Source organism: Nothoprocta perdicaria, unplaced genomic scaffold (genome assembly GCF_003342845.1).
Source record: "Nothoprocta perdicaria isolate Ctin4 unplaced genomic scaffold, notPer1 scaffold_6, whole genome shotgun sequence".
Taxonomy (NCBI): domain Eukaryota; kingdom Metazoa; phylum Chordata; class Aves; order Tinamiformes; family Tinamidae; genus Nothoprocta; species Nothoprocta perdicaria.
The window spans coordinates 5,050-28,927 of record NW_020455865.1 but is presented as its reverse complement, the minus strand read 5'-3'; the positions used below and the strand labels follow the sequence as shown (position 1 = coordinate 28,927).

At 38.8% G+C, this 23,878-nt stretch overlaps 1 protein-coding gene and 1 long non-coding RNA gene across 6 annotated transcripts in view; one reads left to right on the top strand and one right to left on the bottom strand.

The window, feature by feature from the left end:
* GARNL3 (GTPase activating Rap/RanGAP domain like 3) overlaps window positions 1-18,063 on the bottom strand; it is a 38,217-nt gene extending 20,154 nt beyond the window's left edge. For 2 of the 5 annotated variants that reach the window (XM_026049560.1, XM_026049561.1), the window contains exons 1-9: window positions 13,302-13,357; window positions 8,033-8,102; window positions 5,522-5,596; window positions 4,125-4,224; window positions 3,567-3,685; window positions 3,062-3,126; window positions 836-899; window positions 564-590; window positions 64-139 (exon numbers count right to left, since the gene is read on the bottom strand). In XM_026049560.1, coding sequence (XP_025905345.1) covers window positions 64-139; window positions 564-590; window positions 836-899; window positions 3,062-3,126; window positions 3,567-3,685; window positions 4,125-4,224; window positions 5,522-5,596; window positions 8,033-8,102; window positions 13,302-13,357 — 652 coding nt within the window. Of the gene's footprint in view, window positions 1-63; window positions 140-563; window positions 591-835; window positions 911-3,061; window positions 3,127-3,566; window positions 3,686-4,124; window positions 4,225-5,521; window positions 5,597-8,032; window positions 8,103-9,053; window positions 9,194-13,301; window positions 13,358-17,991 lie in introns of those variants that run through there. The other 3 variants (XM_026049562.1, XM_026049564.1, XM_026049563.1) reach the window with 3 other exon arrangements.
* A 3,392-nt stretch (window positions 18,064-21,455) lies between these two features.
* LOC112956000 lies at window positions 21,456-23,672 on the top strand. Its single transcript, XR_003250978.1, has 3 exons — window positions 21,456-21,545; window positions 21,876-21,942; window positions 23,125-23,672. It is a non-coding gene; the product is annotated as an uncharacterized LOC112956000 (long non-coding RNA).
* Window positions 23,673-23,878: the final 206 nt, after the last annotated feature.

Here is a 23,878-nt window from a genome sequence, read left to right as displayed (position 1 = left end):
GCACTATCCTACATTTTTTATTTAGATGAATAGAACAGTTAAGAAAAAAGTGGAAAAACTCACCATTGCTGAACATTTCATCATCTGTAAGCTGTCCATCCTTAGCATAAAGGACTCCAAATTTAAAATTTACAGATCCCTGAAAAATAAACCCAGAGATTCTATGATAAACGGGCAAACAGGAAAAAAAAAAAAAAGACCTAAAATAATGTTTTCTCTAAGAACTTGTGTATACGTAGCTATGTATATACACATCCTGTTGTACAGGAATACACATCTCATAGAAATCCTTCACGAACTAGAGTAACAGATACTCACATTTTACCTAAAAGTTTACCCTTAACCATAAATTAAGAATTTTATTTTATATAAATATATATATTTAATTTTCACAATAGTATTTAAAATTATTCTTGACTCTGTATGTTGAAAATTAACATTAAGTTTTTAATTGCAATAAGCAATCAATTTCCAGCTTTCCAAAAAAAATTAGTAGAAATATTTCAAATGTAAAACTACATTCATAAACAGGCTGGTGAACCAGGAGTTAAATTCACATTTACCTCTTGCTCTTCAAGAACCAACAAATCCTGTTTAAAAAAACAAACAAACAAAAAAAACACTTTTACATTTATATAAGTATATTGCATATTTAAGCTTTCTTTTGAAGCTGACAGTTCAATTGAAAAGACAATATGCTTTGTAATAACACATAATCCTACTCACAATTATTAGCATACTACTACAGTAAAGAAACAAGTATACTCAGTGACTTTTTTTTTCCATAAAATAATAACAGAAATATTACCAAAACCAAGAAAATGTCATCTCTTACCTTTTGTATCTCAGGATCAAGAATTTCCCTTGGGCTCTTCTCAAACTTGTCAAGACTCATAGCACTGAAATGCAACTGAAATATTATTTTATAGAAAGGAAAATATGCATTTCAACATTAATCCGCTATCCAGCTACAGAAGGAACTGCTCAAAGGGCTTCACTTATTGCACACTTTGTGAAATACCTATTTATTTTCAGTAACACTAACCTCTAATATTTCCCGAATTTCTTTTTACTTTTCAATAAAGAAATGGACATTTGGTTGAAATTTATTAGGTTTTCTTATAAAGCACAAACCTTTATTCCATCACCCTTCACACATACTCAATTCTGAGCATTTAAAATTAACTCAACATGCTGTCTAGTTTTTGTAAACTCTTCTTTCTTCTCTTCTGAAATAATACAGATAATCCAAGTGAAATATATATACATTTACATATCAAAGATCCACAAATAGGGGGGAAAAAAAAAACCTTAAGTAAGAAATAAGATCAACTACCTCAGTAAACAGGCACAATATACATTTTTTTTTCCTAATTCAAGACACTACATTTATTATTATTTTTCTATGCTTTCACCTAGAATTCATTAATGGAACTCTGCAGCACATGACACACTGCAGAATGCAGTCTGTATGAGGAACAACGAACTTCTGGCATGTCGGAATCTAACGATTCTATCTATTGTTATTTATACTCGATCACAATACAGACAGCATTTAGTCTAGTTCCTTTTGAAAGGAATTTAAATGATCCAATTCGTTTACCAAGACTTATATGAGACAAAAAAGTACGAACAGTAAGTTTTCTGATTATATTGTTGATAAAAAGGATCCTTACTATATGAAGAGATGTCTAATTGCCTTCAAGTAGACTCAGACTCACTAATAAATGAGATTTACAAGAAACAAGTTATCCAAAATGAGCACTTTTTTTTCCATACAGGAGACCAAATCACTGTGGAATGGAGTCCATAAAGGTGTTTCAACAAAAGCCTAAGACCCTGGATGACAAGAGATTGAATTTCTCCACTCTGGGATACCTGATCAAAAATGTGTATGAGTGAGGAGGAGAAGACAGGTTAGAAAGTGACATTAAGAAGAGATATTACAGGGACTGCTGGGTAGACATGGAAGTTGACAATGGAAATCACTCTTCACTCACAATGGCTACCTGCAGGAAAGCAAGTCTGTTGCCACATTTACTGACCAAGAATCTGCTGTCACTGGTAACATAATAAAAAACAAAGAGGTCGGTAGCCTACTACCATGACTACTAGGGGTAAAACAAAAGAACAGTCAGCAAGGAAAGTTTACATATATGTGTCATATATTGACTGCATAACATATGCAGAAAATATATCCTGATTGTGCATCACACTCCTGTGATCGAGAGGGATACCTCATATAGGCATGGTTATGTCTAATTAGAGATGCTTGGTCTAGCACCCGTGATCTGTAATACTGCTTTGAAAGAGATGGATTGGTTCTCAGTATCGGAAATGCTGCTGGGGAAGCCAGTGCTGCAGGATTTCAGAGAGGGGACTTAGCTCATCTCTCAAAGGTTGGTGAAAGATTTCCGAAATATTGTCAACTCTGTTTTGACACTCCAAACCAGGAACACAGCCCTGGAGATCACAATTAGGAAGCTAGGCTCAATGGTCTACTAACACCTTTGGTAAACTCAGTAGGCTGAAACTGGACAGAGTACGAGCATGCCCATACTGACTCTGTCTGCAAAAATGAATTTTCTCAGCTTTAGTGTGTGTAAGTTGGTCATAGTGTGAAATTTACGAGAGGACCATTTCTTGAAGATGTTATTTTTAGTTTCCTTCCTATTTGGTTACGTCAGCTATACTTTAGTCAAAATCCACTGCTCCTTGGTCTGCTCCAGGCCTGGTCTGTCTAATTTAAACAGATATTTCTTCTCTGTCACAGAAGTTCATATAGTACCTGTTTTCCAGTTCACTTGAAAATGGTTCCTGTGCCAAAGAGGAGTGCAGAGAATTTTTCTCTTTTCTAAGTCGTAACTTATCGTAATACAGGATTGGTATAAAACCACTTTTTGCCTTCCTCAACAAATCAGATTTATATACTTAATTTTACTCTTTTTATAAATCTATCATGAAWCCATGCAACAGAAGCCGAATTACAGGAAAAGCAGACAAGCTTTCCAGACAATTACAGACAAGCATTGTAATGGATAACTGCTGTGTAAATACATACCTTAGTATAGATTTCACTGATAATGTTTTTGTGGGACAATAAGGAAGGCATATTTTCTGAGTACCCTATCAAGGGAAAAAAAACAAAAACAAAACTAGGAGACATTACAGGACAGGAATTTTGAAAATAATAATAATAATAATAATAATGAAACTAATATATTTGGTTATTTTCTTAACATTGTACACAGAAATCCTAAAAGCTCTATAAAATCATTGTATAAATTGATTGCAGGACATAGTCAAGAACAATTTATGCAGCAATTTTAAAAATAAAGATATGCTGTAGGCAAAAACAAAATTTGGCATCACAGATTTCTGTCAGAAAGGCTAGTTATGTTACCTCCTACGGTAACAGGTTTTTACTATATAAAATGAAAAATATAAATGAAAAATACTAAATACTGAAATTACTGAAAGAAAAAAAAAGTCAATGAGGAGAAAATTATCAAAAACAAAAAGCAAACAAAAAACGTCAGAGAAGCAAAAAGTATTTTTTTCCTTACTGTTTTTCTCCAAAGAATTGAACGATATTGAGGAACTCGCTGGTTATTTTGGTCAGAGAGTACAACAGACAGAAAAAAAGGGTTTTTCTCTGCATCTGTACCTATGTAATTTTGATGAACTGTTGGAAAAACAAAACAAACAAACAAAACAAAGCAACAAAAAGTGTTATCAAATGTAAAGAACATAAGCACATACAAATGCATGCATGTGGTATATATATCCATATACACATGCATATATACCTGCCCATACACAGTCGTATACAAACATATGTATAAAAAAATAAAAAATTGGTATAGCCTTCAAGGCCAATAACAGGGTCAAAGTCTCCCATTTTGGTAGCAGGGAACCATCACATTGGTTCAGCAACTTACATCTCAGCCTATAGCCTCTGTCGTTAGGTTAAAAAGACAAGGAATATAGATGAATTTTCTACCTTAAATTTTAACATAAAAACAATAGCACTAAACTTTTTCCACATTTAAATAATTGCGGTCCAAAGCTACGTTGCATTGTCACTAAATAAATCTTAATTCATTTTGTAAAAAGATAATTACCTTTTCCTAGAAAATATTTGAAATACCATCTTGTATGACACTCTGGGTTTTCCAGATGTACATCCGTTCTATGCCATGTACCTGGGGTGTAGTCTGTATTCTGAAACAGAATTGTGAGAGCATTAAAAGGTGAATGAAAATGGAGAACCCAATCCATATAAACACCATTGAAAAGTAGCTGATTTACTAGAATGATTTTTAGCCTTGTACTCTATGTTTTAAAAAGCACAGAATTATTAATTAAATCAGTTGTCATACAGCTGAAATTAAAACTTCTTACATTACATCTCATATGAAGATCTTTTTTTAATAACTGCAGTCTTTTCCTTTTGTGCCACTGTTAGGCGTAACAGCTTAAAATTCCACCAAAAACCGAGATGCTTAAATGTAGGGTTTGAGTTAAAGATCTGTATTTTTAAAATTAAAAATAAGCAAATTGAATAACAGAATTCTACTTGATAAAAAAAAAGGGGAAAAAAAGGCATTTAAAAACAAGCATTTTCTCAAAAATGGTGATACATAGCTTTTGAACAAGTTCAGGTTGAACCTGTAGACAAACTAGAAGTCGAGAAAACAAAATTTGTAAAATGCCATTGGTAAAATGTTTTAGAAACGCAACTGATTTTGCATGGGCTGCATTTATACAGAATAATCTATATAAAAGTGATTACCAAATGCACTTCCTTACCATTCTCTTAAACAAACAGATCTTAAAAGACACAATTTACACTTTTTTCTTTATTAAGACTGAGAAGCCTACTTTCTTCAAACATAAAGATGATATTTGCAGTTGAAGATATTTTACAAAAGATTATTATCCTCTCTTTCTTACCCTCCACAACCATCCTTTCCTAATAGGAATGTAAGTGGGCAGAGAGAACATCATGAGTTTAACAGCACAGCAAGTCAGAGAAATTACTCTTACAGGCTCCACTCAGCTTTTTTATTTCATACGTTATAGGAAGCATAACTGCCACAAGATAGCGAAGGGGGGAAAATAAATAAATAAATAAATAAACAAGAGTGAGCTACAAGCCAAGCTCATGACACTGAGGAACAAACTCGAAAACTTGCAAGCCCAAAGGGTAGCCTGAACATAATAGCATCTATCAGAACATCAACATGAAACGTTGAACTGGAATACGTATTTTTCTTGTAATAGCAAAATGAGCAAAATGCTACTGAAACTTGAGGAAGCAGCAGCTTTTCCCTTAAAAATTAAATTGTTCAGATTACATACTCTTGAAAGAAGATCTAAGCTAAGCATTTTTCAAGATTGCTTCACCAGCAGTTGACTGTAAATGACTGTAAATGTTACTCAAATACTAACTGAAGCTGTTTTGTTTGTTTTGTTTCTTTACTTTCCCATCTTCCCATGAGTATTTTTAATTACTTACTTCATCAGAGATTCCATTTTCCACACGGAATCGTCCAGCTCTCTGGATGGCTCCATCAGCATCACTAGATATAAGCTGTAAAAGAGTTTAAAATTAGAGCTTCTAATTTCAAATCCATATTCATATGGACAGTAAACACAGTCACTATGGTTTCTCCTTCTTTTTGTTGGCATTTTATGATTGTCAACAGGAATGGGATCAGAACAGCTATTATCAGTTTTAATATAGATATGGAAGATCGAATTATAACTCTAAGAATGCATGAAGGGACGAGCCAATTGTTCTTTTAGTATATATCAGCACTAACTAGAAGTTCTCCTGTTTCAGCTTCTGTCTACACCAACATGCAAAATGCCTACAGATGTATTTTGACATGGAAAATATGATTATTCTAAACAATTATCAAATAAACAAATATTGAAGTTCTCCACTACTACTTCAAAATGATGAAACAGAATACCTAGAATCAAGAAGTGCAACCTGCCCCTCACATCGTAGAGGCAAAAGATAAACAATGAGCATAGTAAACAATGAGCATGGTTAACCATTCTCTTTACAGAAATTCATCTTGAAGACTGCGTCTTTCAAAACAATGGGTCTTACAGAGAGGCTAATGCCAGTTCTCACCACCTTGTTAGAGGACTTGATGAGACTAGCAATCTTTTATTGCATTTTTATACTGATGCTTTTGCTTTCAGGAGATGGACAGCAAGAATCTCCAAGTATAGTTGCCAGTGATGACATCAAACAACATCAGATAGAGAAGACTGCTAGTCTGCTATTAATATCATAAATATTTCAACATTAATATCCAACATTAACAGCCACATAAGGCTAACTTTCAGTTGAAAAAAATCAGCATATTTACACTACATAAATGTTCTGGAAATTCTGCATGTTCTTTTTATAAGTGAACGCGGGGATTTGCAGAAATATAGGATAACACATCATTTCTACTGTTTTCAACAATATTGCTTAGGATTCACACAACAGAAAACTGGAAGATAAGGTGCTTTTTCCCTCAAAGATAAGCTGCCAATTACATTACATATTACTTCTCTCAAAACTGGGGAAAAAAGAAAAAAGAAAAAAACAGAGAGACTGCCATACACTTTAGCAAACAAGAAATGGAATCTGAACAATAACAATGCATAATCATTCCCAGCTTCCTGCTAGCAGCCCAGGTTATTCTTGGACAATATTTTCTCTCTTTATTTGATGGAAGAGCTTGCACAACATTTTAAAGTTCTCTTCATCCTGTGCTTTGAAGGAATTGGAAGCTATATTAGGAATAAACTAACATGGCAAAGACTCCAAAAGATGCTGGTGCTTTGTTTGAAATGTAAATAAAATAGTTGGACAATTGACTACACCAACAGAGAAAACGTTTCTACAACAATGTTTAGAGTGGAGACAAAATGATTAGGTTGCAATTAATAAAAGGCAGACTTAATGGAGCATTTGAGACGCTCCTACGGAAAAATATTAAGGGGAAAAAGTTTAATTAAATAGTTAGAAATTTAAAAGTGCATCAAATATTTTTATGGTTGCCCCACAAGAAGACAGATTTTTATAAAATAAAAGCAGAAATTTATGAAAGACCAAAAGAAAAGACCACTTATAGGGGTTAACTGAATTTATATTTATCAGTAACTTTTCTATTTCCAGCAAAAGAACTAAAGTGCTAGTAATAGAAATCTCTTAATACATAGCAGTTTACTTGCTTTTTTTCCAGTAGCACCAAACATAATACACGGAACATAGGTAAAAAAAATAAAGTACCTGATATTCTTGTAATAGAGTTTCCAGAAGCTAAGCCACCAATTTATACTCAAATTGTATCTATTGATTAATATGCTATCTGAGAACTTCAAATTGCAGCAACACCTTATAGGACTTTAGTGATTTCTTCCTACAGTAACAGACCTAGGATTCAGTTCTTTTACCTCTCCCCACTTCAGTTTTTCTACAGAAAATTTATATATATTTCATTATGGCCTTATACACAGAGTCAACTTATTTCAGCTCCTGACACATTGCTCATTTTTTAATAGCAGAAAAGAAATTTCTCTGGGAGAAACAAAAAGTGTTAACTTCCTTTTTTTCCTTAAAGTCTGTCAGCTTATTCTGTATTTTCTTCATACTGAAAGAGGTTCTCCAATATCCTTATTTTGCCTAATTCTTTTAATTTTAACACCCTCCACCATACCCCTGAGTGAACACACTCAGAGGATTTATCTTTTTCTAAATAATGTGGAAGTAAATACAAAAGTCCAGGTGTTATTTATATAACATTTTCTATCCAATAAGATGAAAGATTCATAAACAGGATGATAAAAATGTCTCAGAAGGGGATTTCCGAACCTTCTCTGAACCTTTTCTTTATTGAGTTATCATTTTGAAGCATACCTGAGAAAGCATATTTTTCAAAATAATTCCAGTCAAAAGAAAAGCATTTGGTCTCTGCATTATAAACTGTTAAGGATTACAGGATGGGCTGTGTAAACTTACCAGCTCCACAGATCCATAATGCTTTCTGCTAAACTCTCCACGTCTACAACCCAAGTCTTCAGAAACAGAGCTAGAAAAGAAACACGTTATTAATGCACATAGCCTCAGAGCTAGACTTAGCAGTCTCACAACACCATACTCTACCATTGACAAAATAATTCCTGCTGCACAAATTCTGCAATATATATTCTCATTACTAAAAGCGGCATTTCTTACAACATGAATAATCTCTAGCAACCATCACAGTTTGGCTTTCATAATACCCTCAAATAGAAAGCAATGACTGTGCCCTGATTAGAAGTCAAAGCCACAATTAAATTTTTAGTCATGATGTGATCAGTCCAGAGTTCCAAGGTATATGGGGGCTTATAATTGTATTTGAGATCTATGTTTAATCTAAGGGAACAGATGCAATATGTTCAATAAGTTTATGCTTGGTGTGTTACTACCACTTTTACTGGAGAGTCTTTACTTAGCCTAAACACAGGCAGAAATTAAACAAGCAATTATTTTAATTCAAAAGTGTAAAGAAAGAAAAATATTTCCTAGATTTCCACCTCACCTAATCTTACCAAAGCTAAAATTGTCAAGCAAGCAGAAAGGAAGCCTAGAATGCAAGGTTCAAAATCCCTCATGCGTTGGAATATACAATCTCATATAGCCTGCCATATTAAGTACATCAACATGCAATTCTTGACACCAAATGGACGGCAAATTCCCTCTTTTAACTATAAACATTGAGTTTCCTATATTTCAAATGGGGATATGCACGTCAAAATAAAGTGATAAAACAAAAAGATTTGGATGACAACATTGAGGAATAGTAACTTGATTACCCAGTCTGTGCCATGGGTAGCAGCTCAATCATTCTATCACATTCACAGTAATAACAAAAACAGATCATTTTTAATTTTAAGATACGAAAAACATTAAAAAGCATCCATAGGTCAACAACATAAGATTTTTTGTTTGTTTGAAGGCAGTTACTATTTTAACTTTCCTGAGAATCAGGGTGAAATACCTTTAACGATGTTCCTACATGAAGAATCTACAGCAGTTAATGGGAAAGTCTGTAATAAAAGAAGAAATTGGACTTGGGTCCTGACTTAAGAGCCCTTGCCATCAAGGCAGCTACCATTTCATCATATACGAGATACACTATTTCTAGACGAAAGTACTTAGGCAAACTAAACAGTGTAAAGTCCTACCATGTTTAGGATTGGAGGAAAAATATATATATATATATATTATATATATACCCATATTATATATATATACACATATATATATGTCTAAATATATATGTCTGTGGTTCACACAACTTATAATCTGATTTAAAATAACAACAATAACTCCCTTTCTCCCCACAGCAAGGCAGAAAGCAGAAGAAGAAAAAAAGTATTAAAAAATTGGGAGTTCCGTGAATTACAAACCAACTACGATAAGAATCAGTTCTAGTAGGTAAGGCTGATTCGGAATGCTACCTCATAAAAGCATGGCCTGTGGATGGAATTTTAAAAGTTTATGGAGTACATCTCCATGTATCTTTACACATCTCCAACAACGATAATTTTCACCACCTTATCAACTGGAAGAAGACAAAACAATTTTATGGAGGCCAACAAAAAAAAAGCTTTTGCTAAATCAGGAGATTTRGGAATCTCTTCCTCCTGAGCAGAGGTAAGCAGTTTACTAATATTCAAGCAAAATATCTAGAAGTATATTCAAAGCTTAAGTGAATACACATCATGAGGACTTCACATCCAATACTGTTCTAGACCTAGTGGTGATGCTATTAGACCTTCGAGTCAACCTCTTCATGCAACACYGCCATATTATTTACACAGGAATTGGGAGTGTACAACATGTAATAGTTCCTTCTCAGCTTGCAACAGAGAGAAAACAGGGCCTGAAGACTGAAAAGACGGAACCGCTCTCCCCAAAGTATAACTCGTTACACTTATATCTTTTATTGTTTTGCAGCAATCATGGACATGTCCATATGAACTGTATTAGATAATTTCTCTCTACTGCTACACATGCTATTTACAGAGAAGAATTCTGCATATTTTATGTTGTTTTGCAATGCAGAATCTTCTTTCATGTTTTCATCAGCTGAAGGGAAAAGAAAAAAAAAAAGCCTTATTTCAGCGTACTTTGAAATAAATATTTGGATGCTATTAGTCATGAGTTTTCTTTTTTCCAAAAAGAAAAAAACAAGAAAAAGGAGAAACACAAAATAAACAACAAACCAACAAAATATATATATATAAATCCGGCTAAAGGATTTTCTCTGCAGTTATTAAGACTAGGTAACATATAACAAAAATATTTCAAGATAAACATTCATACAGACAAAAAACAAAGTCATACTATTAGTTTTTCTTTTCACTTCCAGACAATATGAAGGATTCTCAAGATTATGACTAAAAATGTGTAACTTAATCAGTGAAATACTTCTTATAAAAACATAAATACAGTAGGCTTCTTATGGGGTAAAACTTATTAGCCTTTTTATACACCTTGAATAGAATTTGGAACCCTCTCCTCCCGAACTTAGAAAGTATTAATGCATTAAATACAATTTTAAAAGTTTCTGTGTTCTAAGATATACATGACATTTGGCTGAAGCTTCAAGAAACAAGTGGAATGTATCATTTGTGATGCATCTTAAAGCATTATGTTTTGTACAGCTTTCAGATTTTCACTTTTACAGAAAAAAAAACCCACAACTGTAATTATGGAAGTGCTAGCGTTTTCTTTGTGTGCAACTTTTGTTCTATATAATTCGTCTTTGTGGACAGGTGTGCTAGTAGCCTTGGAAATAAGTGCAAAAGCAATTTTGGTCAATGAACATTTGTCACTGACAGTATTGGTCACAGAATTTTAAAAAAGCAGTGGTCAGGATTGATTTTGTTGTTGCTGAGCTTTAAAATTTTAAGTTCTGTCTTTGATTAAGTGTATATGAGAAGTATATGTAAGACACTTTAAGGAGAGAGTAGAAAATCCAACGATTAGCACAATAAATCTTTTCAAGCCTTGGAAAAGTCAGGACACTTGCATGTGTCAGGTCTGGATAACTGAGTAACACCAACACAAATTATAAAGTCATCGCAAAGTGTATTGCTGGCCTACTACCTTCTGAATGGAACCATTTCCATGAAAAGTGTAAAAAAGAAAAAAAAAAAGAAAGTGCCTGCTTCTCTTGCATGGTAAATTCATGAGACTCCATTCCAACTCAAAGAGCTCAAGAAATTCCCAGATGTGATGGAATATGGTATATCCAACAAATGATACAGAGGAGAACACCAAAAGCAAGTGAGTTTAACATGGAGAAACAATGTATTTTCTTAGACTAAGTAAGATGGAAAACATAGATAAGCTCAGAAAAAGCACCAAGAGCCTGGGTGCCTGAAAAGTTTATGTTCTTATCCTTTCCACAAACTATATTCAGATAATTTAAGAAAACTGTCTCACCACAAACCATCCCGCTTTCGCATCAAAGACACTTCTCTGATATTGTTCTATTTAAAAAGCAGAAGTTTCTACAATGCAACAAATGCATTACAAATTCCAGATAGTGGCAGAGCTTAAGAAAATCTATGCACATCAGTCAGAAAGGAACATCTAATCATCGCTGAATGGAACTAGATAATAACTAGATAATTCCTTCTCTTTAGTTAAGGACAAGTCTCATATCAAAGAGGAATAATAAGCTGAACTAGTTCTGGTTTGTCAAGCTCATACACTCCCAATAACAAACCAATATAGCAATAAAAAGTTTAAAAATTATAAGAATAATGGAGAAATTAAAATTAATGTAACACATTTTTGAAAATAGATATGTAAACACAATCATGTAGCCCATGATCAAATATATATACAATATAGACTGCAAGCTGTAATAACTGTTGCTTAATATACATGTGCTTAGAATAGTGAAGATGTTCTCTAACCCAACATGAGCTAAAGAATGATACAATTTTAATAGCTTTAAGTCAGAGCAGGATTTAAAAAAGACAGAAGAAAGAATCTCCATGTACACCATTGCAAACACGCAAACAGTAACAATTTTCCAAACAAATTTTAATATTAACATCTCGACCATCTGGAGCGTGACTCAAAGTACCTAAAATATACCTAAATTTAAAAACACTTGCAGTTTTTTTCAAATCAATATTTATCTATAATATATAATAAGTTAGTGCCACCTATATACCAGGTAATTAAAAACAGAATCTTTTATCAATATAAATGCTACATAAACAACCTATAGAAAGCTACATATTTTAGCTTAAAATTTATGCAAATACCAAAATTCTATTATCACTCAATTTTGCATAAATCTACCCACTGCATTGGGAATTCTAGCCTGCCTCTTCAACTGTCCCTTCTTAGCTATCACCTAGATATTTATTCACCATACCATTGACATACCATATCTTCTAGTTTATAAAATCCTGTTATTTCTATTAAATGTCTTTACGTATTTTCTTCACTAGGTTACATCCTTTCTCAGTCCTGATCTGGTCTACGTTAGAAAACTTTTCCTAGTTAGACCAATTTCAAGAGTAATTTTTGTCATATTAAGGTGAGCTGCCAGCCCTGAAATATTGAGCAATGGCTCAGACAAGCTTGGTTCAATAATTTAGAATTCACTCACATTGCAAAATTGTTTTAATACAGATGAGCTGTAGGAAAGCAAAGATTTCAATTAAAAATATATTTTTAATGCATTGTTACAGTATGTAGGATATACGCCATCTCCCTCCTCCATTTCTTTTGGAGCATGGATATACATTGTATAAATGGATGGCAACAAGGAAGAGAAGTTCCTAGTGATCACAGCAACATAGTCTGTTTGCCTCCCCGGCAATCAGGTCCCGTACATCAACATACCTAGCAATTAATCTATTTTCACTGAGGACGCAGACACGCTAAAATGAGCTAGTAATTCCACAGTTACTACACCACCAACGTCCGCTTTTACCAGTCTAGCGTTGAAAAGGTCGCAAAATCAGTCAGGAGATATTGTTCTGCCTCCGTCCACACTACCCACAGCAACCTCGGACGGAGGCGACCGCAACGCCGAGACACCCGCCCTCTCCGCGCCGGGAAGCCCGGGAGCTGCCTGGCCCAGCGGGCCTCGGCCCTCCGCCTCCCCTCAACCCCRGCGCCTCGGCCGCGCCGGGCCCCCGAGCGCAGCGAGGAGAGCACTGCCTCACCACTACCGACAACGCGAGCCCGCGCCATCCTCCCCCTCCGCTACCGCTGTGTGAAGCTGAGGAGCCGCGTGGAGGCCGCCTCCGCGCCGCTCAGCTCCATGTGGGCAGGGGCGCGGAAGCCTCGCCCCTTCAGCGTCGCCGCCGCGGCTGTATTCCGCCCGGGGGAGGCGACGAGGGCTCCGCGAGCACATCCTGCTGCCCCGGCGCACGGCCCCACGCGCGCCCACCCTGGAGCCACTCAGGCGCCACGCCGCCGACCGCACCGCCGCCCCCGGGGCTTGCTGGGAGCTGTAGTCCGGGCCGCGGGCGGCCCTGCCCGGGCAACGGCTGAGCCACGGGGAAGGCAGGACAAACTGGTTGCTATTTAATTGGAGAAAACTCTGACAGAAACCTTCCCGACGATAATATCCTCCGCACGGTTTCCATACACCTGGAACACATGCTTTAGGCTAATGTTTTTGCTTCAGTAAGGGCACTTAAAGATGTTGTCCGCACCCTGCACTACAAATAGGATTGCAGCCATTTCAGACTTACATTCCCTTAGCAGAAGGATGACGTTACCATGCCGTATTATTTCTTGAGGAAACTCAAAAACTCAGAACAAGGGCCAAGTTTGTAGTTTGTTAGGCAGCAACAGCCTGCTTCATTGCAACTGACTCTTAAATAACTTCCAGCTGTGTCTTTAGAAGTCTAACACATAAGGAAATGGCAATGCTTTCAAGAGCATGAAGCTCTTTACCGTTTTCTCCTTTTACACAAATATTCACAGGGGTTCTTTCTCTAGCATTCCAGAAATAATTATATGCTTGTCATGAGCCCTATTAAACCCTAGAGTGAGGTTTAAACCCCCACACCAGGCATCAAGCACAGCATGATCTAAGATGTTTGACCATGAAAAGACTTATTTTAAAACTTTACAGTAGTCAAAAAAAAAAAAAAAATCTACTATTGACATTAAAGACTGATTAAAACTGAACAATGCTTTGCTAGAGTAACTGTATCTTGGATGATCATAATTCAGTTGATTATATTCTGCTTGCTCAAATTCTTTTAGCAGTTTTAAATTTGTAATAAACTGCATTGTGCTGTTTTGTATTATTAAATACCACAGCCATTCAGGTAGTAGACTGTAGTAAATTACTGCATGAAATGATCACGTGTATAATTACTTTTCTTCTCTACACTGATTTTTTTTTTTTACCTCATATAGATAAATATGTCATTTCACCTCATATAGGTAAATATGTCGTTTCATAGTTCAGACAGAAGTAATGCCATCACATTTAAATGAGAAAYATGTAACAATTTGGGGAATAAACTTCCTGGAATAATGTCTCTCCATAGGGGTCATTCATCTAGGGTGAGTCATATGCATACCCAGATAAATAACTTAAAGGAACTTCTATACTGGAGATGCAAAAGAAATAACCAACAATCATCCCTACTCAGCTTTTTGTACTAGATCATAGCTTTCCACCTAAGTATCTGGACTGCATTACAAAGTTACCACAAAAAATAGTCCACTCTTACTCCTTCAGAATAACCATCTTCTTTGAAAGTAATGAAACAGAAAGAAGAATTACCTTCCACTTAAAATATTTCATTTTTACTCCAATTAAGTTGTCGCCACCACTCATCTTTCCTTATGTGCACTAGGTATAAAATGCAGTCAAAACAAGTAATTTATAGTAGCTCAAACTTACATATTTGCTATAAGGAAACACATCCTACTTTTTGCAGATCTTAGGAACTGCAACAGCAGTGGAGATTCTCACTTCAATTTCTCACATTGAGCCTTCTTCCTCAAAGAGTTTCTTTCCAAGTTGGTCTCCGGAAAAAACAAAGCCTGAAAAAACATTCGGGCCTGCCTTGTATTGCCAACACTTGGCACAGTACAGATACACACTGAGGTCTAACACTATGCCCAAATTCCAGTGAGAGTGGAATGCAAATACGAGGCCTCCACATGAAGGAGATGAGCACATTAGATTTCTGTATTATGCTGTGGTTGCAATGCTGCAGTAGATTTTAACTGTGGTAGAAAATAAGATTTTCTTTGCACAAACAGCTGTATTTCCTTACAATACCCTGCTAACAATTATTTTCCTATTGACTACACAAAACAATTATTTTCCCAATGACTACACAAAATTAAGAATAGCGCAGGTAATAAAGCAAAATAAGAAAATAAGTAGATCTGTCGGGAATCCATTGGCTAGGTAAAACTTGGGACTGAGGTCAGCAACTTGTAGCAATGGTAGATGTTTCTTATTCTGTGCCAGGCATTGCAAGATGCATCATATCTACTGCAATAACAGGTTTACAAGAGACATAAATAGCAGAATTGCCTTAGTTTTATTTGGAATTACAGCTGATTCTTTGCCAAGTTCCTCCCCATACTACCTCTAAATAAATTAATTAATTAAACAACAACAACAACAAACAAAACCACTAGTCTATAAAAACATATGCTACTGGCACAGGTGTTGAGAAACAGAAAGATAAATTTAGGAAAAAATGAGGAAAAAGTCCACAACCTATGAATTAAAAAACATAGTCTGAGAAATACAAGTGTCAGATTTTTAAGAAAAAGGAGAAATTCACTGGGGGGAAAAAAAGGAGGGGAAGGAATGGTAATAAACTTGGAGGCTTGGAGGAAAGTACAAAGTTAAGTAACTCCTTCTTTAAAGTACAAAGCAAAATAAATGCATTCTTCCTCCATTTTCTTTGCAGAACTGCATTCACTTTCACACCTTTTAATAGCATGGCTCACTCAAGTCCTTTTTGTTTGGATTAAATAAAGACCAACAAAGAACTCAGTTCATCAGACTTTTGATATCTGCACTCAGATTACAAACAGTACTACACTATTCTTAAAACAAGGACTTTTCATCATGACTTCAAGAAATTGAAAAGAATTTCTTACTTTTAAAAAGACTTCAGGACATACGAGATCACGTACAGTGAGCAACTTGTAAACATGGACTATAGATGGAAAATAACCGCAGAATCTCAGACAGGAATAGAGTTGATATATCTCAACCTAACAGCCTCACAAATAACACTAGAATTAAGATGCCAAAACAACTCTTACCATTTCATTTTATCTTCTCAACTTTCCCAAATCTGCTCCCCCGAAAAAGCAAACAAACAAATAAACAAAAAAACACTTTTAGTGACACTTGTAAAGGATGAACTTCCCCTTTATACCCAAACTTTCTGTATCTCTCCACTAGTAAAGTATCTCACAAATTCCCCTGAACATGTAGTACAGAGCTATTTGCATAACATGCAATGATCCAAAACAGAAGTTTTGTTCCACTTATTTTTTTCATTTGAAGTCAAAACTATCCATCTTTCTCGTAACTGGATTGTTGAAAAAAAAAAAGTTCTCTAGAACAAAGTCACAAAATCTGAGTATTTTGATCTGTTTTTAAATGTTTACAAAACCAATAATAAGGTCACAAAACTTAGGGAACATAGAGGACTTAAATTCTGCTGAAGTCCATAGTGCCAGCACTCCTATCTAGGTTGGTTTTGAATGTTCAAATGCCCTTAGCCAGATAGAAACAGCAGGTGTAAGGACTTAGGGAGAATTCATATCACTCAGATCTTGACCAGGAGGTCTGCATTTTGTTCTGCCCAGACCTGCTCACTTCTGCTACAAGTAGTAGAAACCAGCAATTTCCAAGACAGTCAAGCAGATTTGCTGCAAAATGCCGCTACTCATTCAAGATGCAATGCCAGAGTCACTTCACATTATGTAATTAAAATAATAGGCCAGTATGATGACTTGCCTGTCAGATGGCAAGCAATGGACTTCCAGCAGCATCTAAATGACAGCCTCGTACTGAATCTGAGGAAAATAATTCTTTTTCTCATTTGTTAAAAAAAAAAAAAAAAAAAAAAAAAAAAAAAAAAAAAAAAAAAAAAAAAAAAAAAAAAAAAAAAACACCACAATAGCAGTCTTTGAAGTGTAGTTGGCAGCTGGGATCACCAGAGAAGCAGAAAGCATCTCAGTGTGCAAGCGACTGTGGTATAGGAATGACAGTTCTGGTTTACGAGGAACGAGGGAAAAAATCTAGCAATGAAACAGCTGAAGCAAAGATAGGTAAAAATCTGAATAAAACCCAATAAGTCCCAAACCAGGATAGTAGCCAAACAAACAAACAAGTAAACAAATAAAAAAGAATACTTTAAAAAAGCTAATGAGACTTTGTAATTTACATTTCAAAAATATCTTAAACAGTACATTTTTCTGGGAAAATGTTTTCTTGTCTTACAAGACTAGAACTAAGGTAATTATCACCTTAGTCCCTAGAAACTTCAGAATATTGACTGAATGCCAGCTATCTTGCAACCTGCTGTTGAAACAGCCATTTCCACACAAACAATTATTCTGCCATTAAAATATTTAAGATACCTCTGTAAAGCAGTAGATAATGACCAAAGGAGGAAAAAAAAGTGTTATCAGTCTTAAGAAACAAAGAGAACTTTGCTTTTCAAAAATTCTTTCCCAAATACAGTTCTCTATTTTTCCATAATTTGAAAAACAAAATGAAAGGACAACATTTCTCCTCCAGTAGGTAAAACCTTCTTACACCTCCGAGTATATGTCTGTGCACATATCTGTGCATATATTCAAAGACCTAAGTATACTTGAATATATACAGAGCACACTCAACAGAAGAAAATGTAGCTTATTAAAAGCAATCAGGCTCACACACCACAGACCTCATTCTGAGGAGCTCTTCTGAGACTCTTTGCTTGTCGCTTTGCTAGCACAGACCTCTGAAAACAATGTCTGCTCCTCCGTGCTTCAGGGCCGTCGCCCGGCCGGCGAAGCCTCCGCCAAAAGACGGGGAGCATGCGGACGCCATCAGCCCCGCCCCGCGGGGGACTCCTACACTGCGCGGCCCGGCTGCCCCTCAGGACCGCGCTGTGAGGGCCTGCCACCCACACCTCCCCGAGCGGAGAGGCTTTCCGCCGCCGCCCGAGAGTCCCCTTCTCTAGGACGCACCCGAGCCAGGTAGTTACCAGAGGACTCCCAGAGGCGCCGGGCACCAGCAGCAGCTGACGGGCAGGCTGCCTGGCGCAGCTGAGAAGGGCATCGAGACACCTTCCCGCCGCGGCACCGCCGCGCTCCCGTCGTTGCGGCTCTCCCTGCTGAGTCGAACCGGGCGAGCGCTTGGCGCAGGAGCCGCCGGCTGGGGGTGCGCTGCAGCGCGCCCCCCTCCCCCGCGCCCTCTCTGCCGCCTACGATGCGGCGCGGCTCCTCGGCAGCCCCGGGAGCGGCTGCAGCAGGCCGGGATGCAGGCTGCGAAGCTCGGGCCGGCCCTAGGTTCTAAATGCTGCGAGGACGAGGCTTGGCTCGATCATGCTGCCCATGTCTGTAGAAATTCATGATGTTAACACGAAGAACTGACAGAATATATTTGAAAGGAAAAAGAAAAAAAGGTGGGTGGGTGGTTGAGGGGAAAGTCGGAAATGTTGACTTGACTCATCATGTTTTCCACTGGCTCTTGCTGTTCTCATGAGCCCCTCCTCTAGGCTACAGGTCAGGGACCTCCCTGCAAATGGCCAGCAACCATGGCTAATGTTCCTCTTTTTCCATTGGGAAAGAGGATCTGTGAGGTGTGAAAAGTTGTCTGTGTGCTGTGAGGAACTGCACTGTTGCGGAAAAAAAGTCAAAGAAACCAGGAAGGGAAAAAAAGTGGGAGCTTGGCTAATGAAACATACAAGACCATGTATAGCCACAAGCTTGGCCATAAAACATACAAGACCTCTTAGAACAAAGAAATAGTACTTGAGCTAGAGTTTGGATGATGCAGAGTGTTTGTGAATGGAATGTGAAAACTGAGGTGCCTGTGCAGAGTAAGTGGGAGCCTGCTAGAACAGTTGCATGACTGGACCTATCCCCACATATGAGCAATAATCTCTGGGTATTCTGCTTCCATTAAAAAAAAAAAAAAAAAAAAAAAAAAAAAGGCAGCTTAGCCCACAAAGCTTCCAACTCTTAGAGGAGCTGCTTAGCGGAGCACTTAGGGGTGCTGTTTGGCCATGGCAGAGGTCATGTTGAGCTGCATGATACACCTCGATGGGGAGAGCTCCATTTTCCACTGGGCTGCTGAGCTGCAATCCTGTTTGTGGGTGAGGCTGGGCAGGGGATACTGGAATGGAAAGGATGGGTAGGATCTGCAGAGTAAGAGGGGGCTGTTGGTTCTGGCGTGGATCGCAAGTGGCTGTTGGTTCTGGCATGGATCGCAGGTGGCTACAGAGGGCTCAGTGTCCCTTTCTCTCTTACTACTATTTGCAACTGGAGAGCCAGGGGTGACCTGTCCCACATAAAAGGTGCAGGGCCCCATGACTACTGCCTTCCTTCTAATCTTGTTCCAGTCCTGTTTTTCAGATACGTAATATAACTCTGAGCAGAACTGGAGCAGCATTTTGACAGGGCCTTGTGGGCATTGTCATTGCAATCCAAGATAAATATGCATCTCTAAATGTCTCTGATGTCAGTGAGCAGCTAAGAAACTTGTCTAGGGTGGAATTCAGCTTCTATCTCAGCTTTTCTGTGCAGCAAATTGCTGAATGTGAGTACTTGCTGCTAAAAAGACTGAAAAATACTGGTGTGTGGTGTTCCCCCCCCCCCCCCATGTTATTTTAAAGTCATTCTGCACAGAATTTACAGAGTAGCTTCAAATTCTTCATTTCTGTCAGGAACTTTGCAGAGCAAATCTATACCTCTCTTTGCTCACATATTGTGTACCAGTGTCACAATAATATACTAATTTTGCAAGCATCCATTCTTTCTGCACTGGTCAAATTGTGTCTGACCTGGCTTTGTTTTCCTTGGTCTTGCTTCAGATATTAAAAAAGAAAAAAGTGTGTGCATCATTATGTAGCCTGTGGCATGCGTCATATCTTTGCTTTCTTTTGCTTAGGTCCTTGTTTTCTCGTTGTTCTTTGTGCTCCTGGAGCATGTCCCACACTAGCACAGAAGGCATCTGGTGTCTTTTTGCTTGACCTGGCTCGCCATCATCGTGCCGGTAGATGGGGGCTTGTTCTCTGCAGCCAGTCAAAAGATGCAGGCTGTAGTTTGTGGCCACACATCTTTGTGGCTCGTGTCATGGCCCATTGGCTGCCACTCCATGCCCTTGCACTGCTTCTCCATGCCTTTTCATGGTTTTATTTTCTATGTTGTCAAAACCTTGGGCCTTTCTGGGTGGCTGTTGTCTTTTTGCCTGGCCAGACCCACTGTCATGCTTGTTCTTGTGCCAGTGGTTCTTGTCTTCAGCTGCAAGTGTGGCTAGGAAGGGGCACTCTTTCTCTCCAGCTCTGTGTCGGTGTAATTTGTGGATGGTCCTCTTTGAGACCGTCATCAAGGCCCCATTGACTGCTCCTTCCTCTTCTGAGGCCAGTCTGGTTTTGCATCTTCCTGGCACCTTGGTTCTTTTCCCTGGTGGGCTTCCCATAGGATTCCCACGTGGTCACATGGTCTCAGGTCCTTCTTGCCCAGCCTCTGCCATATCTTCCTGTCCTCACCAGCCCCTTCCATTGAGAGTGTTGGCCTTTGACTCTCTTCTGGTCTTTTCTGGGGCATCAGAGTCCATGCTTGTGACTTCACTGGGCTTTCTGGCTCTCAGCATCTTATGAGTGGCAGTAGTTCCTTTTGCATAGGGTTTACCTCTATATTTGTGCCTACTCTGTGTGTGTGTGTGCGTGTGTGTGTGTGCGCGCACATGCACGTCTCGGTTTGGGATTGAAGCTGCCTTGTTGGTGCATGTTCACAGTGGTTGAGTGTAGAGTATAGTGGTGAGGGCCTGGATGGGTGGTTGCTTAGCCACTCTGTGCTTCAAGTTGTTTTGTTTTGTTTTGTTTGTTGTTGTTGTGTTTTTTGATTTTGTTGCAGGTGGCATTCCCAGAAGGCCTTACGGAGGTGGAGGAAGAAGGGGTCGTGCCTTAAGAAGGTGAACTGGAATGTTGCTGTTGTAAGGAGGATGTTGTGGTTGGTGACTCCCCAATACCTTTTTGATTTGTGTGTGCAGGTGTGGAGGAATGTGACTCGTTCACATCCCGGTGAAGCATGGTGAGGTAAGTGTTGCTCCATGAGAGGAATTGGAGTTTAGTGTAGGGCAGTTGTCTTTCTGGCTCCCTCCCTCTTTTCCCACTGCTCTTCTGCTTTGACAGGTGCCAGGTCAGCCTGAGGCTTGCAACCCGTAGCCTGACGTTCATGATGAGCAAGCAGAGTCGGTAAAGGTATTGGGGAGTGCGTTACTGTGAATAAGGTGTGTTTTTAGCATCCCCTCAAGCTGCGGTCCTGTCTCTTTGTTTGCATTTTGGGGGGGAGAGGGGGAAATTATGGGAGGAGTAGCTGAGTGGCCCCCAGGAACCTGAGTAGGTAAAAGGGGAAGCTTGTTGAGTCCAAGATGTATTGCACAGGGGCTGATGCTGACTTGCCTCTTGGTGATGACTTGGCTTGGCTTTTTTGGGTACTGTATGGGCCTTTCTAAAGAGGAAATGGAATGACAGAGCATTTGGGGGGACAGGATTCTTACATGGGTGTTGTGGGTTTGGTACATGTGGCCTCTTATAGAATCATGTTTTGTTTGTTCCAGATGGTGGAACAAACCTGTGGATCTTATCCCATCCACAGTGCTTGCATTTGGAATTGGCACGGTGCAGGTGAGCAGCGGAGGAGCCCTTCAACTTTGGTGTGGAGATGGTTATTGCCACCAAGGCTGTTGCTGATTGGCAGAGGAGTGATGGTTAGTGCTTTGCTTTGACAGGTCACAAAGGTGTATGGAGCATCTTAAGACGAAAGAGGGTGCATGTTGTCTGCCATTGCCGGTGGCGATGGAGGCCTGTTGGTGGCCTGGAGCAATGCAAAAGCTAAATTGAGGGGTGAAGTGTGTTGGAGTGTCGTGTGTGTGTGTGTGTGTGTGTGTGCGTGTGCATGTGCGTGAAACGGTGTGCTTGCTGTTGAGGATGCATCATAGGGCATCGTGGTGCCCCAGAGTACTGCAAAGACTGAGCTAATGGGTGGAGTGCGCTGGGGTGTCCTGATTTGGCATGTGCTACCATTGAGGGCAGACTGAAGGAGGCTTCTGGATGAGCACAGTGAGGCGGTGTGTGTGTTGTAAAGTGAGGGTGTGTGACAGCAGACAGCTCCAGCCTGTCTGCAGTTTGTGTTGTAGGTTCACTGTCTTGCCTAGGTCTTGATGTTGCTCTCTGTGCTCCTGGAGCACATCCTGCACTGCACGGTGCTGTCAAAAGGTATCTGTGTCTTTTGCTTGGCCTCGCTCGCCAGCATCATGTCAGCAGATCATGGCTTGTTCTGTGCAGCTAGTCAAAAGGGACAGGTTGTCATTTGTGGCCAGATGTCTTTGTGCAGCCATCAATTGTGGACTCATCCTCTGCTGCTCTGTGCGCTTGTGTCTTCTTGACGCTCTTTCATGGTTTTATTTCCTGTGTTGTCAGGGCCTTGGGCCTTTCTGGACTCTTCTGCACTCCTGTTCTCTTCTGGGCTTTACTGCCCCTTTTCTGCCACAGTCATTGTGATTTGACTGTCTCCAGTCTTGCCTGAAGCATCACAACCATGCAGTTGTGCTGGTATGGGACTTGTCGGCTGACGGTAGCGTGTATGTGCATGTTTAGGGAGGCTATGTACAGTAAGGGTACCAGCTGGAATAGAGTAACATATTCCTGAACCCTTTTTTTTTTTTTTTTTTTTTTTTTTTTTTTTTTTTTTTTTTGCTGTGTGGGGAAGGAAGTGTCCCTAATTTAGAACTCCTCTTTCTCTTTTTAACATAGAAATATTCCTGAGAGCCTCTGAGTAATTTTGTGCTGTATTTTCTCAATGTTCAGGTGAAAGCTTGATTCATGCAGCCTTCAAAGAAGTTGTCTGCCTTAACCCAGAGATATGGGAGATGTGTGCACAGCTCTATGAAGGACAGACCCAACCCAGATATATTGGAAACAAGAGCAGCCTTCTATCATGGCAAAGAAAGATGCCCTGCTGGTGGTGGTAGTGGGGGGTGAAGCTGTGCATGTGCCCCATTGGGTCACCAATGCACATGTGCTGAAGGGACAGGGAGAGTGGGAGAGACTGCGGCGCATGTGGTCAGCAGGAGGACTCCATCCATGCATGCAAAGGCTGATTTGACACGTGTGCTCCATCGCTTACCATGTTCTCTACTGCACCTGTGAGGTGAGGAGAGTGTACTGTGCCAGGCAAATGAGAGCCATTGCACAGTGTGTTCAGGTGTGTGCAGTGCTGCCCTCATCTGACAAAAATTAGTACTGCAGATGAATAACATGCATGTGCCCTATGTTCCCACCCATTAACTGCTGCACTTGCGTATCTAAAAAACAGTACTGCTACCAAAAGGAGTACAAACACACCCATTTTGACAGCTACCTGGGACTGGTAGATGTCATATTAAGCTCCTAGAAATTACACATTCTAAMTGGATGTCAACATTGTTCCTGCAGCTGGCTTTGAAGGAGGTACTGTTTCAATCCAGGTAAAGAGGTTGCATCCAAATATGCCAGTGTAGAAGCCATGGGGTTCTTTTAAAACACTAATAGCTGTTTGATTTGAGTTGCTGTTTAAAAATAA